Below are 19,547 nucleotides of genomic sequence, written 5' to 3'. Positions count from 1 at the left end.
TTCTGCAAATGTTTTCATTATTAATTGTTCTTGAAAGAATTACTTCATTGATCATTTAATCTTCAGAAAGCAAATGAATCCACTTCAGGGCAATAAGAGGCTACAACAATAAAAAATTTGAGCAGCAATTATAATTTGTTTCTTAGCAACTAATAGCAAAAATTATGGGATTTGGTCTACCACCAAATATTACAGGAATCATTACAGCTTTGGGAATATTGCGAAAATCCTTTATTGTATAATGCTGGGAGTAATTTTCGTTTTCAACTATCATAGTGAAATTATTTTGGGACTGGTAGGTCAAACCCCAAAAGTAGTCTCATTACAAGTGTATTATTATTGTTTTTGCTACTGCCATTGCATTGTGCTGTGCTGCACACTATCTGTTAAGTCACGCATAGTAATAATTTTCAAAGTAGCATTTCTATAAAACAAATTCCTTTAATAAACTCTGTGTGTGCGTGTGTGTGTGTGTGTATGGCGGGGGGAGGGGAGAAATAGGTCTCTAGCTATTTCCTGCACTTAAAAAAACATCCTGTTGGTTAAAGCAAATTAAAATTTCTATAATGGATCTGAATGAAATCAAAAAGGATTTTAAAGAAAGGAGCCACGCTAGAGAATAGAGAAAATGCCCACAAAATTTGAGTGGATCCGTTAGATTAAACTGTCCGGGGAATTTACAGTTCAGCAGTTTCCATAAAGATATCAGACCTGTGGCCCACACTTTCATCAAAACAAAAATCACACCAAAATATAGATTTTTCAAGAAACCCTTCCATCCCCCCATAAAATGTTACTAATTTTTTTTTTAGGAAATATATATGTTGTGTAGCAAATATTTAGCCAGCCCTAGGAACAACCTCTGTTTGGTGGATGCGAGGATCACCATTTTGGCTCCATCAGAAATGAAGTGCAGGTGCAAGTTTGAATACTTGCATCTCTAACTCCCTAGTTTGTGCTCACAATCAGGTGGTACAAAGTGCAAATACTCCTGTTGGTGCACACTGTTCAGTTGCTGGCAGAAGTGTTGCTGGCACAAATTGCATCCACCACAGAGAGGCTGTGTGGCTGAACACATACCTTTGAATATCAAAATCAGTTCTGAGAGTTAAGTATGAATAATAAGCATACAAGCCAAGCAACAGAAGCATATACATTTCTGTATTAAAGTTGTATCTAATTAGAGAATACACCCAAGAGATGTTAAAATGGAGGGTTAAAACTTCCATTAGAAATTATTTGGTTCATAGATGTCAAAGATGGACCCTATTAGGTAATTTACTTCATCACCATGCCAGTGAAGAATTATTCTTTTCGTGCTTTGTCCATTTTAGTTTTAAATGTTTCAAATGGGAGGGCTTCAACAGCTTTTCTACAGTCTAAACAATCTCACCCTTAAGAAGTATACGGTGATGGCTTCCCTTAATTCTCCATGACCCAGGCTGGGGATAGCTGGGAGAGAGACAAATGTGTGTGGGAGATGGCTTGGGGGAAGATGAAGAATGACAGCATGGTAGATCCTCAAACCCAAAACATTAGAAGTGTGTAAGTGGAATCTCCCTCCTCTAAATACAAAGGGTGACACCTACATTTTTGGTGCATCCACAACTAAATTTTCAAAATGAAATTATTACATACTAATTGGACTGAAGGTTTTCCTTAGGCTCAAAAATCAGAAAGCAGACCAAAGAATCACTGTATTTGATTTTTTTAAAAATCTCATGATTTTTAACCCAATCTAATTATTTGGGGGGTGGGGGGAGCTAGACCTGTGTCGCAGTGTCCCCAATTGTAAAATGGGGCTAATAATATCACTTGCCCCATGGATAAATTCTGATGATTAATTAGCTCATGTTTATGCAGTCCCTTGCAAAATATAAGTACTAAGGGGTAAATGCTGCCACAGGCAAACAACTCAGATAACTGGGCTGAGATCTATGAGGGAGGGAAACCTCCCCTCCAGGTGCTCCACAACCATTAAGGTAACCCTAACTCAGTAATGTAGCTTCATTGGCTGTTTGTCCCCAGCCCTTGCTGTGCAACTAACTTGAGGATTTATACAGGTTCCATCCCGGCTTCCTCCCCAGCCTGTCTCTCTTCACCTACAACCTTAACTTTCTGGAATGGCATGGAAGGAGCCACTGCAGCAATGGCCTCTGCCAAAATAGTCCCAGAAGCGATGATCCTGGCTTCTAAGCAGACCTTGCTTGGCTCTTCTGCAGGTACAGTCCATCACACCAGTCCAGGAAGGGATAGGCTTTGACTCAATACTATATTTATTAATAAGTAAAGTCCCCAAACTTCCTACATTTTAGTGGTCAGACGTCCTGAGCGAACACAGTTCGTGGACCACGGTTACACAGTATGTGATTTACATTGTTAGGAACAGAAACAAACCACCGTCTGTGTCTGTGGAAGAGCCCTTATGGGCCTGCAGTGAAGCAGTATATGATGAGTGAGCAATAAAGACCAGATGCCGTGCTTAGCATTACCTCATGTCATAGAATCATAGAATATCAGGGTTGGAAGGGACCTCAGGAGGTCATCTAGTCCAACCCCCTGCTCAAAGCAGGACCAATCCCCAATTAAATCATCCCAGCCAGGGCTTTGTCAAGCCTGACCTTAAAAACTTCTAAGGAAGGAGATGCCACCACCTCCCTAGGTAACGCATTCCGGTGTTTCACCACCCTCCTAGTGAAAAAGTTTTTCCTAATATCCAACCTAAATCTCCCCCACTGCAACTTGAGACCATTACTCCTTGTTCTGTCATCTGCTACCACTGAGAACAGTCTAGAGCCATCCTCTTTGGAACCCCCTTTCAGGTAGTTGAAAGCAGCTATCAAATCCCTCCTCATTCTTCTCTTCCGTAGACTAAACATCCCAGTTCCCTCAGCCTCTCCTCATAACTCATGTGTTCCAGTCCCCTAATCATTTTTGTTGCCCTCCGCTGGACTCTTTCCAATTTTTCCACATCCTTCTTGTAGTGTGGGGCCCAAAACTGGACACAGTACTCCAGATGAGGCCTCTCCAGTGTCGAATAGAGGGGAACGATCACGTCCCTCGATCTGCTGGCAATGCCCCTACTTATACATCCCAAAATGCCATTGGCCTTCTTGGCAACAAGGGGCACACTGTTGACTCATATCCAGCTTCTCGTCCACTGTAACCCCTAGGTCCTTTTCTGCAGAACTGCTGCCGAGCCATTCGGTCCCTAGTCTGTAGCAGTGCATTGGATTCTTCCGTCCTAAGTGCAGGACTCTGCACTTGTCCTTGTTGAACCTCATCAGATTTCTTTTGGCCCAATCCTCCAATTTGTCTAGGTCCCTCTGTATCCTACCCCTACCCTCCAGCATATCTACCTCTCCTCCCAGTTTAGTGTCATCTGAAAACTTGCTGAGGGTGCAATCCACACCATCCTCCAGATCATTTATGAAGATATTGAACAAAACCGGCCCCAGGACCGACCCTTGGGGCACTCCACTTGATACCGGCTGCCAACTAGACATGGAGCCATTGATCACTACCCGTTGAGCCCGACAATCTAGCCAGCTTTCTATTCACCTTATAGTCCATTCACCCAGCCCATACTTCTTTAACTTGCTGGCAAGAATACTGTGGGAGACCGTGTCAAAAGCTTTGCTAAAGTCAAGGAACAACACGTCCACTGTTTTCCCTTCATCCACAGAACTAGTTATCTCGTCATAGAAGGCAATTGGATTAGCCAGGCATGACTTGCCCTCGGTGAATCCATGCTGACTGTTCCTGATCACTTTCCTCTCCTCTAAGTGCTTCAGAATTGATTCCTTGAAGACCTGCTGCATGATTTTTCCAGGGACTGAGGTAAGGCTGACTGGCCTGTAGTTCCCAGGATCCTCCTTCTTCCCTTTTTTAAAGATGGGCACTACATTAGCCTTTTTCCAGTCGTCCGGGACTTCCCCCGATCGCCATGAGTTTTCAAAGATAATGGACAATGGCTCTGCAATCACATCCGCTAACTCCTTTAGCACTCTCGGATGCAACGCATCCGGCCCCATGGACTTGTGCACGACCAGCTTTTCTAAATAATCCCGAACCACTTCTTTCTTCACAGAGGGCTGGTCAACTCCTCCCCATGCTGTGCTGCCCAGTGCAGTGGTCTAGGAGCTGACCTTCTTCGTGAAGACAGAGGCAAAAAAAGCATTAAGTACATTAGCTTTTTCCACATCCTCTGTCACTAGGTTGCCTCCCTCATTCAGTAAGGGGCTCACACTTTCCTTGACTTTCTTCTTGTTGCTAACATACCTGAAGAAACCCTTCTGGTTACTCTTAACATCTCTTGCTAGCTGCAATTCCAGGTGTGATTTGGCCTTCCTGATTTCACTCCTGCATGCCCGAGCAACATTTTTATACTCATCCCTGGTCATTTGTCCAATCTTCCACTTCTTGCAAGCTTCTTTTTTGAATTTAAGATCAGCAAGGATTTCACTGTGGAGCCAAGCTGGTCGCCTGCCATATTTACTATTCTTTCTACACATCGGGATGGTTTGTCCCTGTAACCTCAATAAGGATTCTTTAAAATACAGCCAGCTCTCCTGGACTCCTTTCCCCCTCATGTTATTCTCCCAATGTCAAAAAAGTTATAATGAAAAGTAGAAAAAAATCTGAAGAGGATAAGGAAAGTGAGCAGACAATGAATTCTGTACTAAATATTTAGAAGATGAGAACTATTTCAGCTTAGAAAAGAAAACAATAAGAGGTAGCCTACCATAACGTTATAAAACAATGAACGCCATTGAGACGATGGGCAAGGCATTACTATTTTTTCTCTCTCACAATACTAGAAAAAGGGGATGCCCAAATAAATTAAAGACAACAGATTTAAAACTGTGGAAAACCTGTGGCATTCACTGCCGGGAGACTGAGGCAATTAACTTAGTAGTGTTTTTAAAAGGATTAAACTTTTATAGGAAAAATAGGTCTGATTCTGACCTCATTTAACCCTGCCGATTTACACCAGTATAAATGAAGTCAGAATCAATTCCAGTAAGAGCATCCATATTTACAACAGACAGTATAAATATGCACTCAGGAGATAAGCCCTCTTGATCCAGGGAACATTTCTCGGTTAACTGACAGGGGTTATGAAGAAATATCCCCAGTGTGCACAATGGACACCTTCTCCGGTGAACTGTGGGGACTCCAAAGATCTGTGGGGAATCCTAGCCTCAAGTAAGTATATCTCAGGTCAGCTGCCTGGGGAACATATTCCTCTGTATGCTATCCTGGCCCTGTCACTCCCTGAGCTGCACATCTCACTTCCTAGCAGTGTTCCATTCACTCTGTTCCTCAGTTTCTACACATCAGGGTGGAAGAAGCATTACAGTCTGACAGGAAATCTGTGCTTTTCCAAAGAAATCAAACTGCCTAGGATAGCTGTACGTGGCTCATAGTACAACAGAAATTAGAGAAAAGACTCGTTAGATCCAAAGACCCATCCCGTCCATCACCTCGAGGCCAATACAAGATTGTTCCCTGCTGTACGACTAGGATTTTGTCCAGTCTTGTTTCAGCTATCCACAGCAAGAAAGCCTCCTGAGTTCTCCTTGGGGGACTATTCCACAGCCTAACATGTTGCACTTCTAATATTCTTTTTGTTTTTCAATCCTATTATTCCTATTTGTGCTTTCCTCCTTCTGCCAGCCATACTCCCCAAACTCACAGGGGACCCAGTCATGTGGGGGCACTTTACAGTGACGCTGGCAGTTCAAAGAGAGCGCATCCATCAGTTCTGCTCCACTCCTCTTCCCACAATTTTCATCTCCCTTCCATCTCTGTCTCCTTCTCTTTCCTGAACTATGCAGTGGAGGGGAGCATAGTGGAGGGCCCAATATGTGATTTCCCCCTCACCCCCTTTGTTAAATAAACCTCTTCTGAATTTGCCTGTTACCTACGGCTCAGCAGCAAAATAAAACTTGGCTTTATCTGTCTGTCTGCATCTAGTATATTTGTGACTATGCGTGTTCACTGTTGCCAAGCACGGCTGGCAACGTAGGTCTCTCTTGGCATTGTGCTATTAACTAAGTGTTAGTTTTGGACTCTTGCTATTCCCAGTGCACCAGGTTTTCCAAATGCAATTCATTCTCACATAACACTGTACTTGCTCTTAACAACTCCTTTGCTGTGCACATTTCACCTGTACCATCTGCAGTATCATGAGCTTTGCTTTCTCTCTCTTGTCCCGCCCCGCCCATTCTCATCTTTAAGGTACTTGGTGTGACGATATATGAATAATGAATGAACACATCTTGGAGAGTTTATACTAAAACATTTACCATAAACATCTGCAAATCATTTTACATTTGTTAGCTTCAGCTGGTAGGCAAATTTTTGAGGATTATTTCCCTTCAAGGGCCCAATTCTGCTCCCTTTGATGTCAATGGGAGTTTGCTATTGATTTTAAGGAGAGCAGGACTGGGTCTTCGATTGGTAGAAGCTATTCTATTCTATCCAGGTTCAGATACCGCATTCATCATAGTACTAATCTGAATGCTTTCCAGTAGTGCATTAAGCAACATGACTACACATCTAGGCCTATCCTGCTCCCATTGAGATCAATGAGAATTTTGCTATTAACAAGATTAGAGTACAAGTGCTCTGAAGAGCTGACTGACTTGGCCATGGCTGGTGATGGGGTGTGTGTCGAATTGCACAATCTCGTGAGGCATCCTCCAACCTGTCTCTCCACATTCTTCAATCAGAACTAGCCAAACATTATTTTGAGGAGCTCTCTTGTCCTGCTTGGGGTAGGTTGTATATGTGGAAAACAACTGCTTGAGAGAGAGGAGACGGTCATTGGATATAGGAGCTGGTGAAAAAGATGTGCTGAGAACTACATTTAAAACATCAAGTAAAGATTACAGTGTATCTGATGCAGAACTAGGTAGGTAAAGTGCACCCAGAAAAGACTCCATTGGTTGGAGAATACCTCCTCCCCCCAATGAAGGACACGTATAATTTGAGTGAAAAACGTACTATGCAACAAATTAGCATACATTTTCCTGTTTTACACTGCAACAAAGGTAAAATGTAATATACAATGGAATTCATTAGAGGCTTGAAATCAATAGCAGAACTCCCACTGACATCAATGAGAGCAGAGATTGGGCTCTAAGAGAAAATAATAATCCCTCACTGATTCCAAGAGGAGTCAGTCTGGTCCCTCACTATGGGTTCCTTGTAGGCACAGCCCTGCCGTGCAGTGCTGCACTACCCCAGGGAGAGCACTGGGAGACATTCTGGTTCAAGGAAGAGCTTCCAGATATGCAGAGTCAGAGCACTTGCTGCTACCCCCTTTCATGACTGATTTCCAATGGCTGGTGTGTAGTACAGGGCAGACACAACCTCACTTCCTTCCAGTCCCTTCAGGGGTGCCAGGCATCTTTGGAGAAACAGAGAGTGAGCAATCCCAGTTATCCTGAAGACAGGGACTGAAAAGTCTTCATATATGGACTGCCAAAGGGTAAGCGAGACTCCTCTTACCCTCCCAACCCTCCATACTTCCCTGCACTGCAAACCTGGGTAAGCGACAGGCAGAATCTTAATGACACACAAGCATAAAGAATGACATAGGTTTAATATCCTGAGTCTTTTAGTAGTTCTACCAAAAGAAGGGATGCAAGGATGCAAAGCCTTAGACTTCAGTCCCAGAAATATTATGGATTGACATTTAAAGGGATGCATCAACATGAAATCTAGTCAGTTTAACAAAAAGTGAGTTCAGAGGCACTACACCCATCCGAGTTCTCCTGCTAATTTAGGTGTTTTTGCAATTACATCTTCTTTGCTTTTCTTCTCTTTTTCAAAGTGTTTTTCCCCCTGCCCTGCTGCCATGTGGAAGACTCTCAGAAACAAAAGGGAAAATGACTAAGTAAGACTCAGATTAAATAAATCGTGTTGATTTCAGAGGGACTCAATTGGGACTTAAATGATAGTGCAGCAGGACCAGTGGCACTGGCTGTTCACACAGAGTGGGATATATTAATATTCCAAAGCTAAAACAAACAGGACAAAAATAGAGAAACATGCATTTAAATACAATCTCATCTTTCAGTCACATCAACCTTAAAAGTATTACTCATAACTAAAGGAAGCAAAACTATTACACGATTAATGAACTGTATGCTGTTTTTGTCCCTCTAGATTTTTATTGCATAATCATCATCATGTGATGAGAACCTGCAGTTTGTAATAAATGTATTCATCTGGCTCACCTTATGGCCAGTTTATAATAAATCCCAATTTGTGGGTAGTCTATTTATTTATTTTTAAATCAAAGCTACTGCATATAGCTACTGCCTTTGTATCTTTCCATGTCTAGCTGTACATCTTGTTGAAGAATTCAGGTACTTCAGGCCAAATTTTACCCTGGCTACCATAGCAACATCAGGGCCCCCTTCCTCCCTTGCATCCCGCTGCTGGCTACTAGCATCCTGGGTAGCAGTGAGGGAGTAGGCTAAATCCCACCCCTTGCACAGGCAGGTGGGAGGCAGCAGAACGGGGCAGAGCCTTGGCTGCACATCCTCATTGTGCCAGGCAACATACAGTGGCTTGGGTATAGACTGGTTGCAGTTTACTGCCTCCCCAGAGTAGCAGCTCAAGCAGGAGGGAGACTATGAGAGTGAGTCAGAATCTCCTTCCTGGGCTGCTCCTGAGGCAGCGCTAAGATGCACTGCACCTTACTCGGGCCTGGTGGTAAAGTCACGGTTGAGCATTTAATGAAATAAAATATGATATTAAGTTTATCATATTAGGAGACTGTGTGCTTCACAGAAAATAAAGTGAGCTATCTGAAATGTAAGATTATATTATATTATACATGCCAGAGTGTGTGTGTCAGTGTGTGTTTGAGACAGAGATATTACTGTCATCCTCCACCTCCGTTTCACTAACTCAAATGGATTTTAAAACAACAGATTTAATTTAAAAAAAAAGTAATTTAACAAAGGTTTGTGAACAAAAGCAAAGGAACTGAAATAATATCACAGCTTTTTACCAACCCTTCTAAGCTACCCTCTTTTTTGGGACTGATTCTGCAATCCTTTTACTCATTTTGAATGGTATCTTATTTTGCAAGTCATCCCAGACTCTACTCAGGGTAAATAAAGGCAACTGAATTTGTTTCATCGTCATTCTTTGGTTAGTGATGGCTGGATCGAAAGAGACTCGACAAAACGTATGTGATAGTTGGGATTCTTCCAGGGGATAGATATGGGGTTTATCCCTGGGTCGTCAGCTCTGTCGTGAAGGTTTCTCTCTACAACAGTACGGTTTCTGCTAGGAAGGGGTCACAAAGCATGAGTTGTTGGAGATTTCTGGGACGCCAACAGGTCAATAAACCAAGAGTAGGTTTAGCCTCTCATATGAGCTAGGCTCCAATTAGTTGAAACATACAACAGAGCTGTTGCTTTTTTCAGTTTTTCAAATCAATCACAATATGGCAACTTAATAATATTACAGTGAACAACCGTCACTCTACTGCATATCCATCTGATGTAATGATAAAACTGATGTCAATCATTTGATACAATAATGAAGTCATTGTTAAAGAATCTTTCCACGGAATCAATATCACCTTCTTACAAAGCAAATGTCTCCTCTTTGTCTTCACATCTATAGTAGTTTGCACACGTGCCCCAGAATGTTCCTTCAGTGTTTATGTAGCAGTAGGAGACCTGCATCCTGAAACAATTGTCTCTTTATAACTGGTATCGGGGCCTATATTCTTCTCTCAGTCACACAGGTGCTACCCCATTCAAAGGCCATTGAGAGGAGTGGCTAGCTGAGCACCTAATTTTTATGCTCAGAACAGCAATTAAGCGCTCAGACTGGTCCAAGTATTTTGTACCCCATGCTCTTGAGAATAAGGGAGCATGCATGCTAGGGGGCTTGAGACCTACTTCTAGAAAAGTTGTGGACAACATTTAAGCCTTGATCTTGCAAGTCAAAGCACACAGCACAAGGCTGGTGCACTCCAGGACAAGTCTGAGTAGGGGTAACTATGTACAGGTAAGGTTAGGAACTAGCAGAGTCCCCAGATAAGTGGAAATAAATCTTAAGCCCAAGTGTCACCTTGCTGTTATTACTGTTAATAGCATACACACAACCTGAGGTGAGGATAAAAAATGGCCATGACTGACAGGACAATCCTCAGCATGGAAATGAGATGTTTTGTTACATACTTCCCTCTTCCATCTTACTTTTGCTAGTATCTAGGAATTACTTGGTGCCATGCAGCAGTGCTAGGATCACACTCCCTGTGTAAGCCCATTACCTATTACTTTCCTGTCCAAGCCCATTACCTATTACTTTACACTTATATGTACAACACTCTGCACCTGTGTTGTGCAGGATCAAGCCCCCTGTATTCAATGTTACTTGTGCCCATGTGTAACTTCTGCTCCCATGTGCACCAGAGTACAGCCTTGTGCTCCTTATTACACATCAAAAAAGGGTTTGCAGTGTCAAGGCATAGGTATAACTGTGTTTCTTTAAGTGGAATTTCTTTGGTGTATGTGGTGATTGGCCACACCATAGGCTTTACATGGGGGAGGCAAGCTTCAAAGTTCCCTGTACTTTTTCCCCAAGCGGAGCTTTCCTGAAAGAAGCCTTAGTTTAAATGAAAATTCATACACACACATTCATACACATACATTATGGCACTCTAAAGCAGAAAGTAGATGATCAGTTTACAAATACACTTCTGAATGTGGCTGGATTTAAAAATTAATAGAAATATCTTGTGACGTATACATGGAGGAAGCACATCTTGCCCAAGGACTTCCTCAGGCTCCTGTCTTGAGACACCCACTCTCCCTCCAAATATCTGCTCAACCATAGGTTGGTCCTACTGATTCCTAAACCCAGGGACAGTCTGAACAGTGTTCCCCCTTCACAATACTTCTCAAAGGGCTCACTCCTAAACTCGGCCATATGGCCTTGATCCAACTCTCCATAAAATCAGCGGCGAGACTTCTATTGCCGTCAGTGGGAGTTGGATCAGGCACAATACTTGCGGAGTTAAGAATTTCAGGTGTAATCCATGCTCAGTACCTTGAAGGATAAGGCACTTTGTGATGCAGTCATGTGCTAGCAGGGCCTGATCCGACGCCACTGAAGTCAATAGCAGTTTTACCATTGACTTCCATGAAAGCGCGACTGGGGCCATAGTTAAAATTTGTAATGTTATCTTTGAATAGGTGAATACATTTAAAACACAGCACAGGGGCTGCATTTCTTACCTAGGCAAGACTCCCTATCGATTTCAGGCCCTTTATTTCTGAACACAAGTTACTGTACAGCAAATAAAATTGTCAAACTATCCCTCCTCCACAAAAGAGAAAACACACAATTCAATTTAGTTTAAGTGTATTTTCATATATCATTTTGAAAAGCAATTGTTGGGTCTCATATTAAGAGTTTAAGGCTTTTCCCCCCCCTGTGAATCTGTACTGCTACAAACACAGGGTTTAAAGAATCATTAATCCATATTCCATTAGTGTGGTGTAGCAGACTCCTTACTTTTTGAAAATGTGTTCAATTTAAGAGACAACTAGCATGTCAGGAAAAAAAGGAACAAATTTGAAATGTTAATGATGTATAACAAAGCAAGTATTTGGGGGCATATATTAGCACTTTCATCATAATTAGTTTGTAACCTAAATACATATTTCAAGAATAAATTGCTGACCCTCTCTGACCTCCACAAGAGGCTGAATAGCTATTTCAGAGTTTAATCTGCAGTGAAAAGGCTAGAGAAGAATAATTTAGCCCTTGAAATAAGAATGAACATCTTTTAATGATGCCCCTGGATTCAGAATTTAACCCTTGCACTTAAAAGCGAGTATTAGTCTCAAAAGGGCTGGCAATAACTTAGCTCTCAAATAAGAACGAGATAACAAACAGCATAAATACAGAGCAGCCCAGAGAAAAATGGATTGTTCATTTTAAAGACAAAGCAGTGAAAGGTGCTGGCTGGTAAAACAACTGAGTCTTGGACTCTATAACAAAATGGTATTCCACAGCTAAAAATGTCATAACATGTAACGGTAACAATGCTTGAGAGACCACAGTTGAATTGCTGGAGCTGCAGGTAGGGCAGAGATTGCAAGTGCAATAATAGCAAGTTTCTTGGTCTCCAAATGCCACACAAAGGGGTTAAATTCAGGGTAAATGACCCTGGTAAAAAGAAAAAATCCAGAGAGAGGGATTGAGGGCAAATGGACTTTACTGAGACACTTCAAACTGCTAGAACGGATTCTTGCTAGGAAATAATTTTAGATTATTCCATAAAAAACCTACAGAGGGCAATTCAAAAATGATAATGTCAGAAAAAAGTATAAGGGAAAGAGGTTACGTGCTCTGAATTAGCTAGGACTTCCAGTTCCTGCAACAAGTGCCTCTTATTGTTGATTTTGTTGTATTAAATAGCACTGGCACATCCACATATCTTGGAATGTCAGTGTTCAAAAACATGCATTATTAAAACAGATTCACACTTCTCAGAGGCAGAGCGTGTGTAATAAAATTAAAACTACAGTGGGTATTTCAGAATTCAGCCAGTTCTGGTTGCAATCTCTTTGCTCATATAACTCGGAATGACTTACTGTTTTGCTGAAGAGCGGAGTCTGACTTAACAAATGCTTGTTTTTCTCCCCATCTCCAATCCAAATGTTCCTAACATGATTAAAATCTAATTGATCTAAATTTGAGCAATTTATTTATCCAAACACTCATCCATCACCATTTTAAGTGCTAAGAAACAAACTTCGCATCTTAAAGCAACCTTCTTAATTAAGAATCAGTCAAGCCTATCTTATGCTTGGTCATCTATCAAAACTCCAAGTACAGTCCAGATTTATTATTGTCAAGAAAGATAAATCAATTAATTATAAATATAATAGACATTAAGGTTCCATGTTTGAAAATAAATATGCAATGTTATGATTGGTTGGTTTTTTAAAATACAGCCTTGTTTTTGTGATTACCAGCTAATGGTCATTTGATACAAAATGGCTTAATGAATATAGTGGCATATCCTGCTCCCATTCATGTAGTCAGTGGGAGTCTGACAATTGATTTTGATGGGAGCAGGACCTTGCCTTACATCACTGAACTCTTAACTTACTACACCTGCTCTCACCCTCTAGGTAGTTAGAAGCTGAATCATTATTGACTTTCATAAATGATACGATTATAGCACAAACTGTTTTCAAGTGCTTAGCTATGAATAATGACATTGCAAAGGCTTAGCCTGATGGATATTGGAAGTCCTTGATTTGTAAGATTTGGGCTGCTGTGAAGCAAGTGATATGCAGAGAAGCAGGCCCAAAACAATATTTATGAAACAATCCCCTTGACATACTGAAATCTAACGTTATTAGATGAGTTTTGAGGAAGCAGTTCATTAGCGCTCTACAGTGAAAGAGCATCTTCAGTCATGGAAAAACACAAGCAGATCATAAGAAAAACTAATAACATATTGTTAACTACTCTGGGAGAGGGAAGACTTTAGCTTCCCACAGCTCTGTTTCTCATTACAAATCACCTTTTTATGTGCAGCGAATCTGGCACAAATTTGGCATCTTACCCCTTTTACTTGCAGAATAGGATCACATTAATTGTAGATATTAGACAGTCCATTAAACATATTGCATTATATTAAAAGTCTAGCTTTCCCTTACCAGGTAAATTATGCTTAAGAAATACTAAGATCTGACCAAAAATGCACATGAAGAAAATTATTGTTAAGGTATAGCTTGCACCTTTCACAGCACAAAGTCTCTCAGGGTACGTCTACACAGCAAGTAGACACAGCAAGTAGCAAGGCCCCACTGCTGGCCTGTGACAGCTGACTTGGACTCGCGAGACTCGGGCTCCAGCACTGTTTCACTGCTGTGTAGACTTTTGGGCTGGAGCTCAAGCTCTGGGAGCCTCCCACTTTGCAGGGTCCTAGAGCCTGGGCCTGAGCCCAAGCCAGGAAGCCTACCCACCAATGAATCAAATTTGCTGGCCTGGGCCAGCTGCGGGTGTGTAGCTGCTGTGTAGACATACCCTCAGAGCTTACAGGTATGAAGGAGGAGGGACTTGCCCTCAGTGCTATTATGCCTGCTAGCCAAGGAGGTTGGCCATGGCTCTTTATTATCCATGGTCTTCCTTTCAAAGGACCCCCATCCTGCACTCTATGAAGGCAAATGCAGAATTCTTACTGGCTTCAAACAATGCAGGTTCAAGCCCATAAAAACCTATTTAGCTCTCCTCATCTATGAAGGTGTGTCAAAAGTGCTGAATAGGCCTTAAATAAATATTATAAAGCAGCCTTTAAAAAAATCAAAAGCAACTTTGGTGGTTCTAAAATGATCAAATAAATCAATGTACATGATACATAAATAGCACATATAAAGAACTTAGTATTGCACATCACCTTTATATTAATTTCAATATTGTGTATATATACACCCGTACACAGTGTCAGTGTAACCCACACACCTCCTGGGTGTAGAGTTCTGTCCCATGTAGTGGCACCGAGACCACTTAGAGATTAATGAGTCTGCTTTACAGCTTTAGCTAAGGGCCATATGGCTTTTAGCTCATGCAGTAGAACCTCATGCATTTAGCTCCAGAGGTCCGGGGTCCATCGGTGTTACAAGTGGGACAGAATACCACACCCAGGAGGTGTGTTACATCAGCACTTAAAAACTCTGTCAGATATGTACCTCCCACTAGATCTTCTATCACAGGAGTGATAAAAATTGCCATTATGGAACTGCTGCTTCTGAAGGACATGTCCCTTTGGGTACTTTTGAAGCTTTAAAATCTTTGTTTTCCATTGGAGGGAAAAATCACTTTTGAACATTTCTATTATTCACTTGTAAAAAGTGTTAGTAGCATGTTTCCTACTGCCACATACTCACACATCCACTGTCTCTTATCGCTAGGCAGATATACACATTCTGTGCTGTACGCCCATTTAGTTAACTAGTCACAAAATAGAACATTTCCAATCCTCACTCAGATTTAGTCAAGATATATTCTCAACAAAACAAGCACCATGACAAAGAATAATGAATAACAAATTAGATGAGGTTAAAAAAAAAGCCATCATCTTACCATTTTTCCAGCATTATATTGCAAGAATTCAGTATTTGCCATGGGTTGTAATCGCTACTTACAAGCAAACTGAAGTTTTGCCTCTCTGCTAACAATGGTTCCAAATGAGTTTGTTGCTATGCACTGGTACATTCCAATATCTTGGGTTTTATTGAGGTTATTGATCAACAAGCTGCCTCCCACCACACTGTAGCGGTAATCCATACCGACGTCAACGCTGGTTCCATTTAACTTCCACCTACAGTATAAAAATTCCAGGAGTTGAATTCTCCTAACATTAACCAATATTTCTGTACGTTTCTAAAGCAACATGAAAAGTAAATACAGAAAAAAATTACAACCCATGATTTCTTATTTTTAAACCCAGCATGAAAATGCATGTTTCCTGCACCACATTGAAATGTTCTAATATTTCACTTATAGAGCAACATCTTTAACATATATTTCAGTCACTGATTTGATTAATGTTCTTATTGTTTTGGCTGTTGTTATTGATGTTGTTAGTCTTTGGAAGTAATCATTTTGCAAGGGGAAGCCCCAGAAACAGAATTTTTGAACCACTCAACTTCTTTTCTTTTTCTGCCTTAGTTGTTTGTTTGCTTTTAAATTTAAGAAAACTCACTCACAGCAGATGTTTTAACAAACTGGGGCATCAAAATTTTCTAAAAAACTCTCGCCAATTACAACTGCCATTTCTAGCAGCCCATGATGGAACATATAAAGGATTAGATCCTTAGAGCAGTTCCCTGTATTGGAACTTAGGGGAAGGAATTTGAATATATTTGCATGAGAGAATCAACATATTCTACTGCATTAAATGCTAAGTATTGCCAGAAGACAGCAACAGGATTGGGGTCTTATGAGTTTAATCAGTTTCAAAGTGGGCATTTACACTAGAGAGCAAAATGGGGGGTGGGGGCGGGGAGGTAGACACCAGGTTAAATTGGTTAAGACAACCAGATTAATTCTATGTAATAACAACAGCATCACCAGAACAGCATATTTTCATATATATAGCTTCTTTCATCCAAGGTTCTCAAAGCACATTATAAAGCTAGGAACCATAAGTAGCATTATTGAAATTTTACAGATTTTTAAGATAGTTAAGCACATAGATCTTAAGGGACAGATTTTACTGTGAAATTATCATGACTGTGCACAGAAAGTTAGACCTCACACTGCTCATTTGCACACAGCATTAATGTGCAATTTTTGTGGCAAAAAAGAAGGCGTAAGGACCAGATTTTTAAACATATTAAAGTTCAGGGGATTTTAGGTAGATTCAATGTATTGCATAAAGATTTTAATCCCAAATATCTCATTTAATGTGTCAAAGCAAGTCTTAAGAAGCCTTAGCAATAAATGAATAGGATTCAAATTAACTACATTATTGTATTTGGTGTGTTTCATGGATTTTAAAAGTGATACAAAAGGGTAAACTATTGTATCAATTCAAAATCAAAACACACAGCAGATAAAGATGCATCACACCCCAAATTCTGATAGAGCTTGTCTGGGTGGGATGCATGCAGACATGTGTCTTGGAGAGACACGATCATGGAGAAGGCATGCTAAAGAATAGCAAAATATGTAACAAACCTGATAGTTGGTTTAGGATTTCCCTTTACGTCACAGCTCAACTTCACTTTCTTTTCCTCAGAATCCAGTGGAAAAATCACATTGTTTGGTTCCTGAATGAAAACTGGACCATGCAGCGTGCTGTCATCTGTGTTACATGGAACAAAAATGTGACAGGTATTGTACAATATCTTAATATAACAAATATAAAGAAAAGTCTTAAAGAGAGGTGCATCTGGTATATCATTCACCCTAAAAATGACCATGCAACAACACTTTTACTGGAAAAAGAAGTCAAAAGATTTATTCTACAATCATACAATCTCTTTTACTGCTGTCTTTTCACAGACTGTTGGACTTTCACGAAAGGGATCACAAACATAACCAGCAGAAAGATCTGAATTTCACATAGGCCCCAGTTCTGCAACTGACTGTGAGCTGGCCCATCCCTCCAGGCCCACACATACTTCTATTAAAATTAGAATGTATTATTCTTGTGTGTGTGGTTTACATGCTTTGATGTAGACATTATCTTTAAGAAACATTTTATTTTGAAACCATTTTTAAATGCAATATTTAAAATAATGTGAGTTGTAGGTTCATAGGTATTTACAGGGTCTGATAAAATCCTGCATGATAATTGGGTACTGTTAACCCACTGTGTACTGAAACCCCTTTGTACTGAAAGAGTTCACTAAAATACTGGCATTTCAAAGGGGTTCTTTGGCCACACAGTATTTATTGTAAAATACTTTTCATATTATCAGATCCTTGACATAGACACTGTCTCTATTTATTTGTTGTCTTGTACAGCTCCAAGCAAACAGTTGCCATCTGATGTAGCCTTATTTATGTTATTATCATCAACTGTTATGATATTTTCATCATTATTATCATAAGCATTCAACAATTACCATAAGATCATTTTGTTTCATGTACCTGGTATACAACACAGCAGTGAAAGAGCTAAGTAGAAGATCCATATACTGCTTCTTTCTATGGTCCTGATCGTGCAATGAACTCCACATGGACAGACCTCTTCACCCACGGTAAGGGCATCTCTACACTTAACATTCTGAAGCAGCACAGCTGCACCACCTAAGTGTAGACACTACCTATACTGATGGGAGGGTTTCTCCCATAGGTATAGGTAATCCACCTCCCTGAAAGATGATAGCTCGTTCAACCGGAGAATTCTTCCATTGACCTAGTGCTGTCTACACCAGGGATTAGATCAGTTTAACTATGCTGCTCAGGGGTGTGTGGATTTTTCACACCTCTGAGTGTGGTAGTTAAGTCGATTTAAGTTTGTAGTGTAGACCAGGCCCAAGTTTATTGCAGAACGAGTGCCTGTATGGTTAGCTACTCAGAAATGGCTGAGTGCAGCTCATGGCAAATGGGCTCTGAACTTTTCAGAAATAAATGTATGGTTTTCCCTCTGCCCCCCCCGAAATGTAAACTAAAAATGTCCTAAATTGGTGTATACGAGTGAAGATATTTTATCAAAACATCCCGATATGAAATACAAAGAATGCTGTAGCCTCTTAATATTCTACAGTAAATTAGGGAGGGAGAGTGTGGATGAAAACCTAGCTAGGGTTGTATTTATTCTACTCTCCATGCTATTATCTTCTGTTAATCCTTTCATTCCCCCCGGCCCTTTCCTTCTTTTCTTTTCTTCTTATTCCCCGATGCAACAGGAGCTCTCCTAACCTTCTCCATCTTCTTTTTTTTAATCTTTATTATGCATGGAGCTAAAGGTGAGCATTGCTAAGAGATATAGGTGAACTGGTTCAATGAAACTAAAAAGCAACCCAAACCTTTAGCCAAACGTTGACTGCTAGACCTTTCAGAAGAGCTAAAAAAGTTCAGTTAACTTTTCATCCCCCACCTTCTGCTTTCAGGCTTCTGTGCTCCTAAACTAAAATTGGCAGCAGAATTTAAGTTGTGTGAGGGAGAAAATGCAGGTGGTACTTCTGACCTAAGTTCAACTTGAAAGTATAAAAGAAAAAAACTCACAAAAAAGTTATCACAAGATTTCCGGTCTAATTACCTTACCTAAGAGCTTTGATGGATAAGCCTGGATAGGAACTGGAAAAGCACTTGAATTCTGCATGCTTATCTGAACCACACAATGTCCTGATTTCATAGTCAATGTCTGAGTTAAAAATCTATCAGTATATTGTTGGACTCATTGTTACCCACAATTCCTTCTATTGTTTTCTAGGAGTTATGTTAGATATAGCTGATAGGAAACGCCAAATACGGCTCGTGTTTCTCACAAACATACAGACCAGTAGTTACTAAATCAGGCTACAAATATATTTTAAAACTACTAATTAGGGCAAACTCCCATTGTGACCTAACTGGACTTTTTAAAAATGTTGTAAAGGACTCATATTTTTACAATGATCCAGACAATTTCTGAGCTTCTTAAATTCTTATGAGACATTAATAGGAACTTCTTGTGGGATCACCAGCACTGTGTCATAATTAAACATAAAACAGTATTTCAAAAAGTAACACCAATGTTGTTTATGATATATACACACACAGTTTGTATTATAACATAAATTTATTACCATCATAGATCATGTCTCTGAGTGATTTCATATTATCTTTAGAATAACTGTAACATAAAGTAAACTCTGATTTTTTCTCTCTCAAAAATAATTCATCTTCTTGCTTTTGTCAAGCAGTTGTTGTTGTTTTTAATTTTGCTATTCAGTATCATAAATACTGGTTCCTTGCTAGATGTCACAAAGCCCAGTCTGACTCCATTTTAAGTCAGAGAGGCTTTTCATTGACCTTAAAAGGAGTTTGAT

General features: G+C 40.3%; 1 protein-coding gene across 7 annotated transcripts in view; it reads right to left on the bottom strand.

Moving 5' to 3' along the window:
* Positions 1-19,547, bottom strand: part of CNTN4 (contactin 4) — a 632,904-nt gene that overhangs the window by 205,857 nt on the left and 407,500 nt on the right. For all 7 annotated transcript variants that reach the window (XM_074957521.1, XM_074957515.1, XM_074957517.1 and 4 more), the window contains 2 exons: positions 16,744-16,870; positions 15,207-15,382 (listed from right to left, as the gene is read on the bottom strand). In XM_074957521.1, coding sequence (XP_074813622.1) covers positions 15,207-15,382; positions 16,744-16,870 — 303 coding nt within the window. The remainder of the gene's footprint in view (positions 1-15,206; positions 15,383-16,743; positions 16,871-19,547) is intronic.

The sequence above is a fragment of the Natator depressus genome, chromosome 7, assembly GCF_965152275.1.
Source record: "Natator depressus isolate rNatDep1 chromosome 7, rNatDep2.hap1, whole genome shotgun sequence".
Classification (NCBI taxonomy): domain Eukaryota; kingdom Metazoa; phylum Chordata; order Testudines; family Cheloniidae; genus Natator; species Natator depressus.
This window is presented reverse-complemented; position numbering and strand designations above follow the sequence as displayed.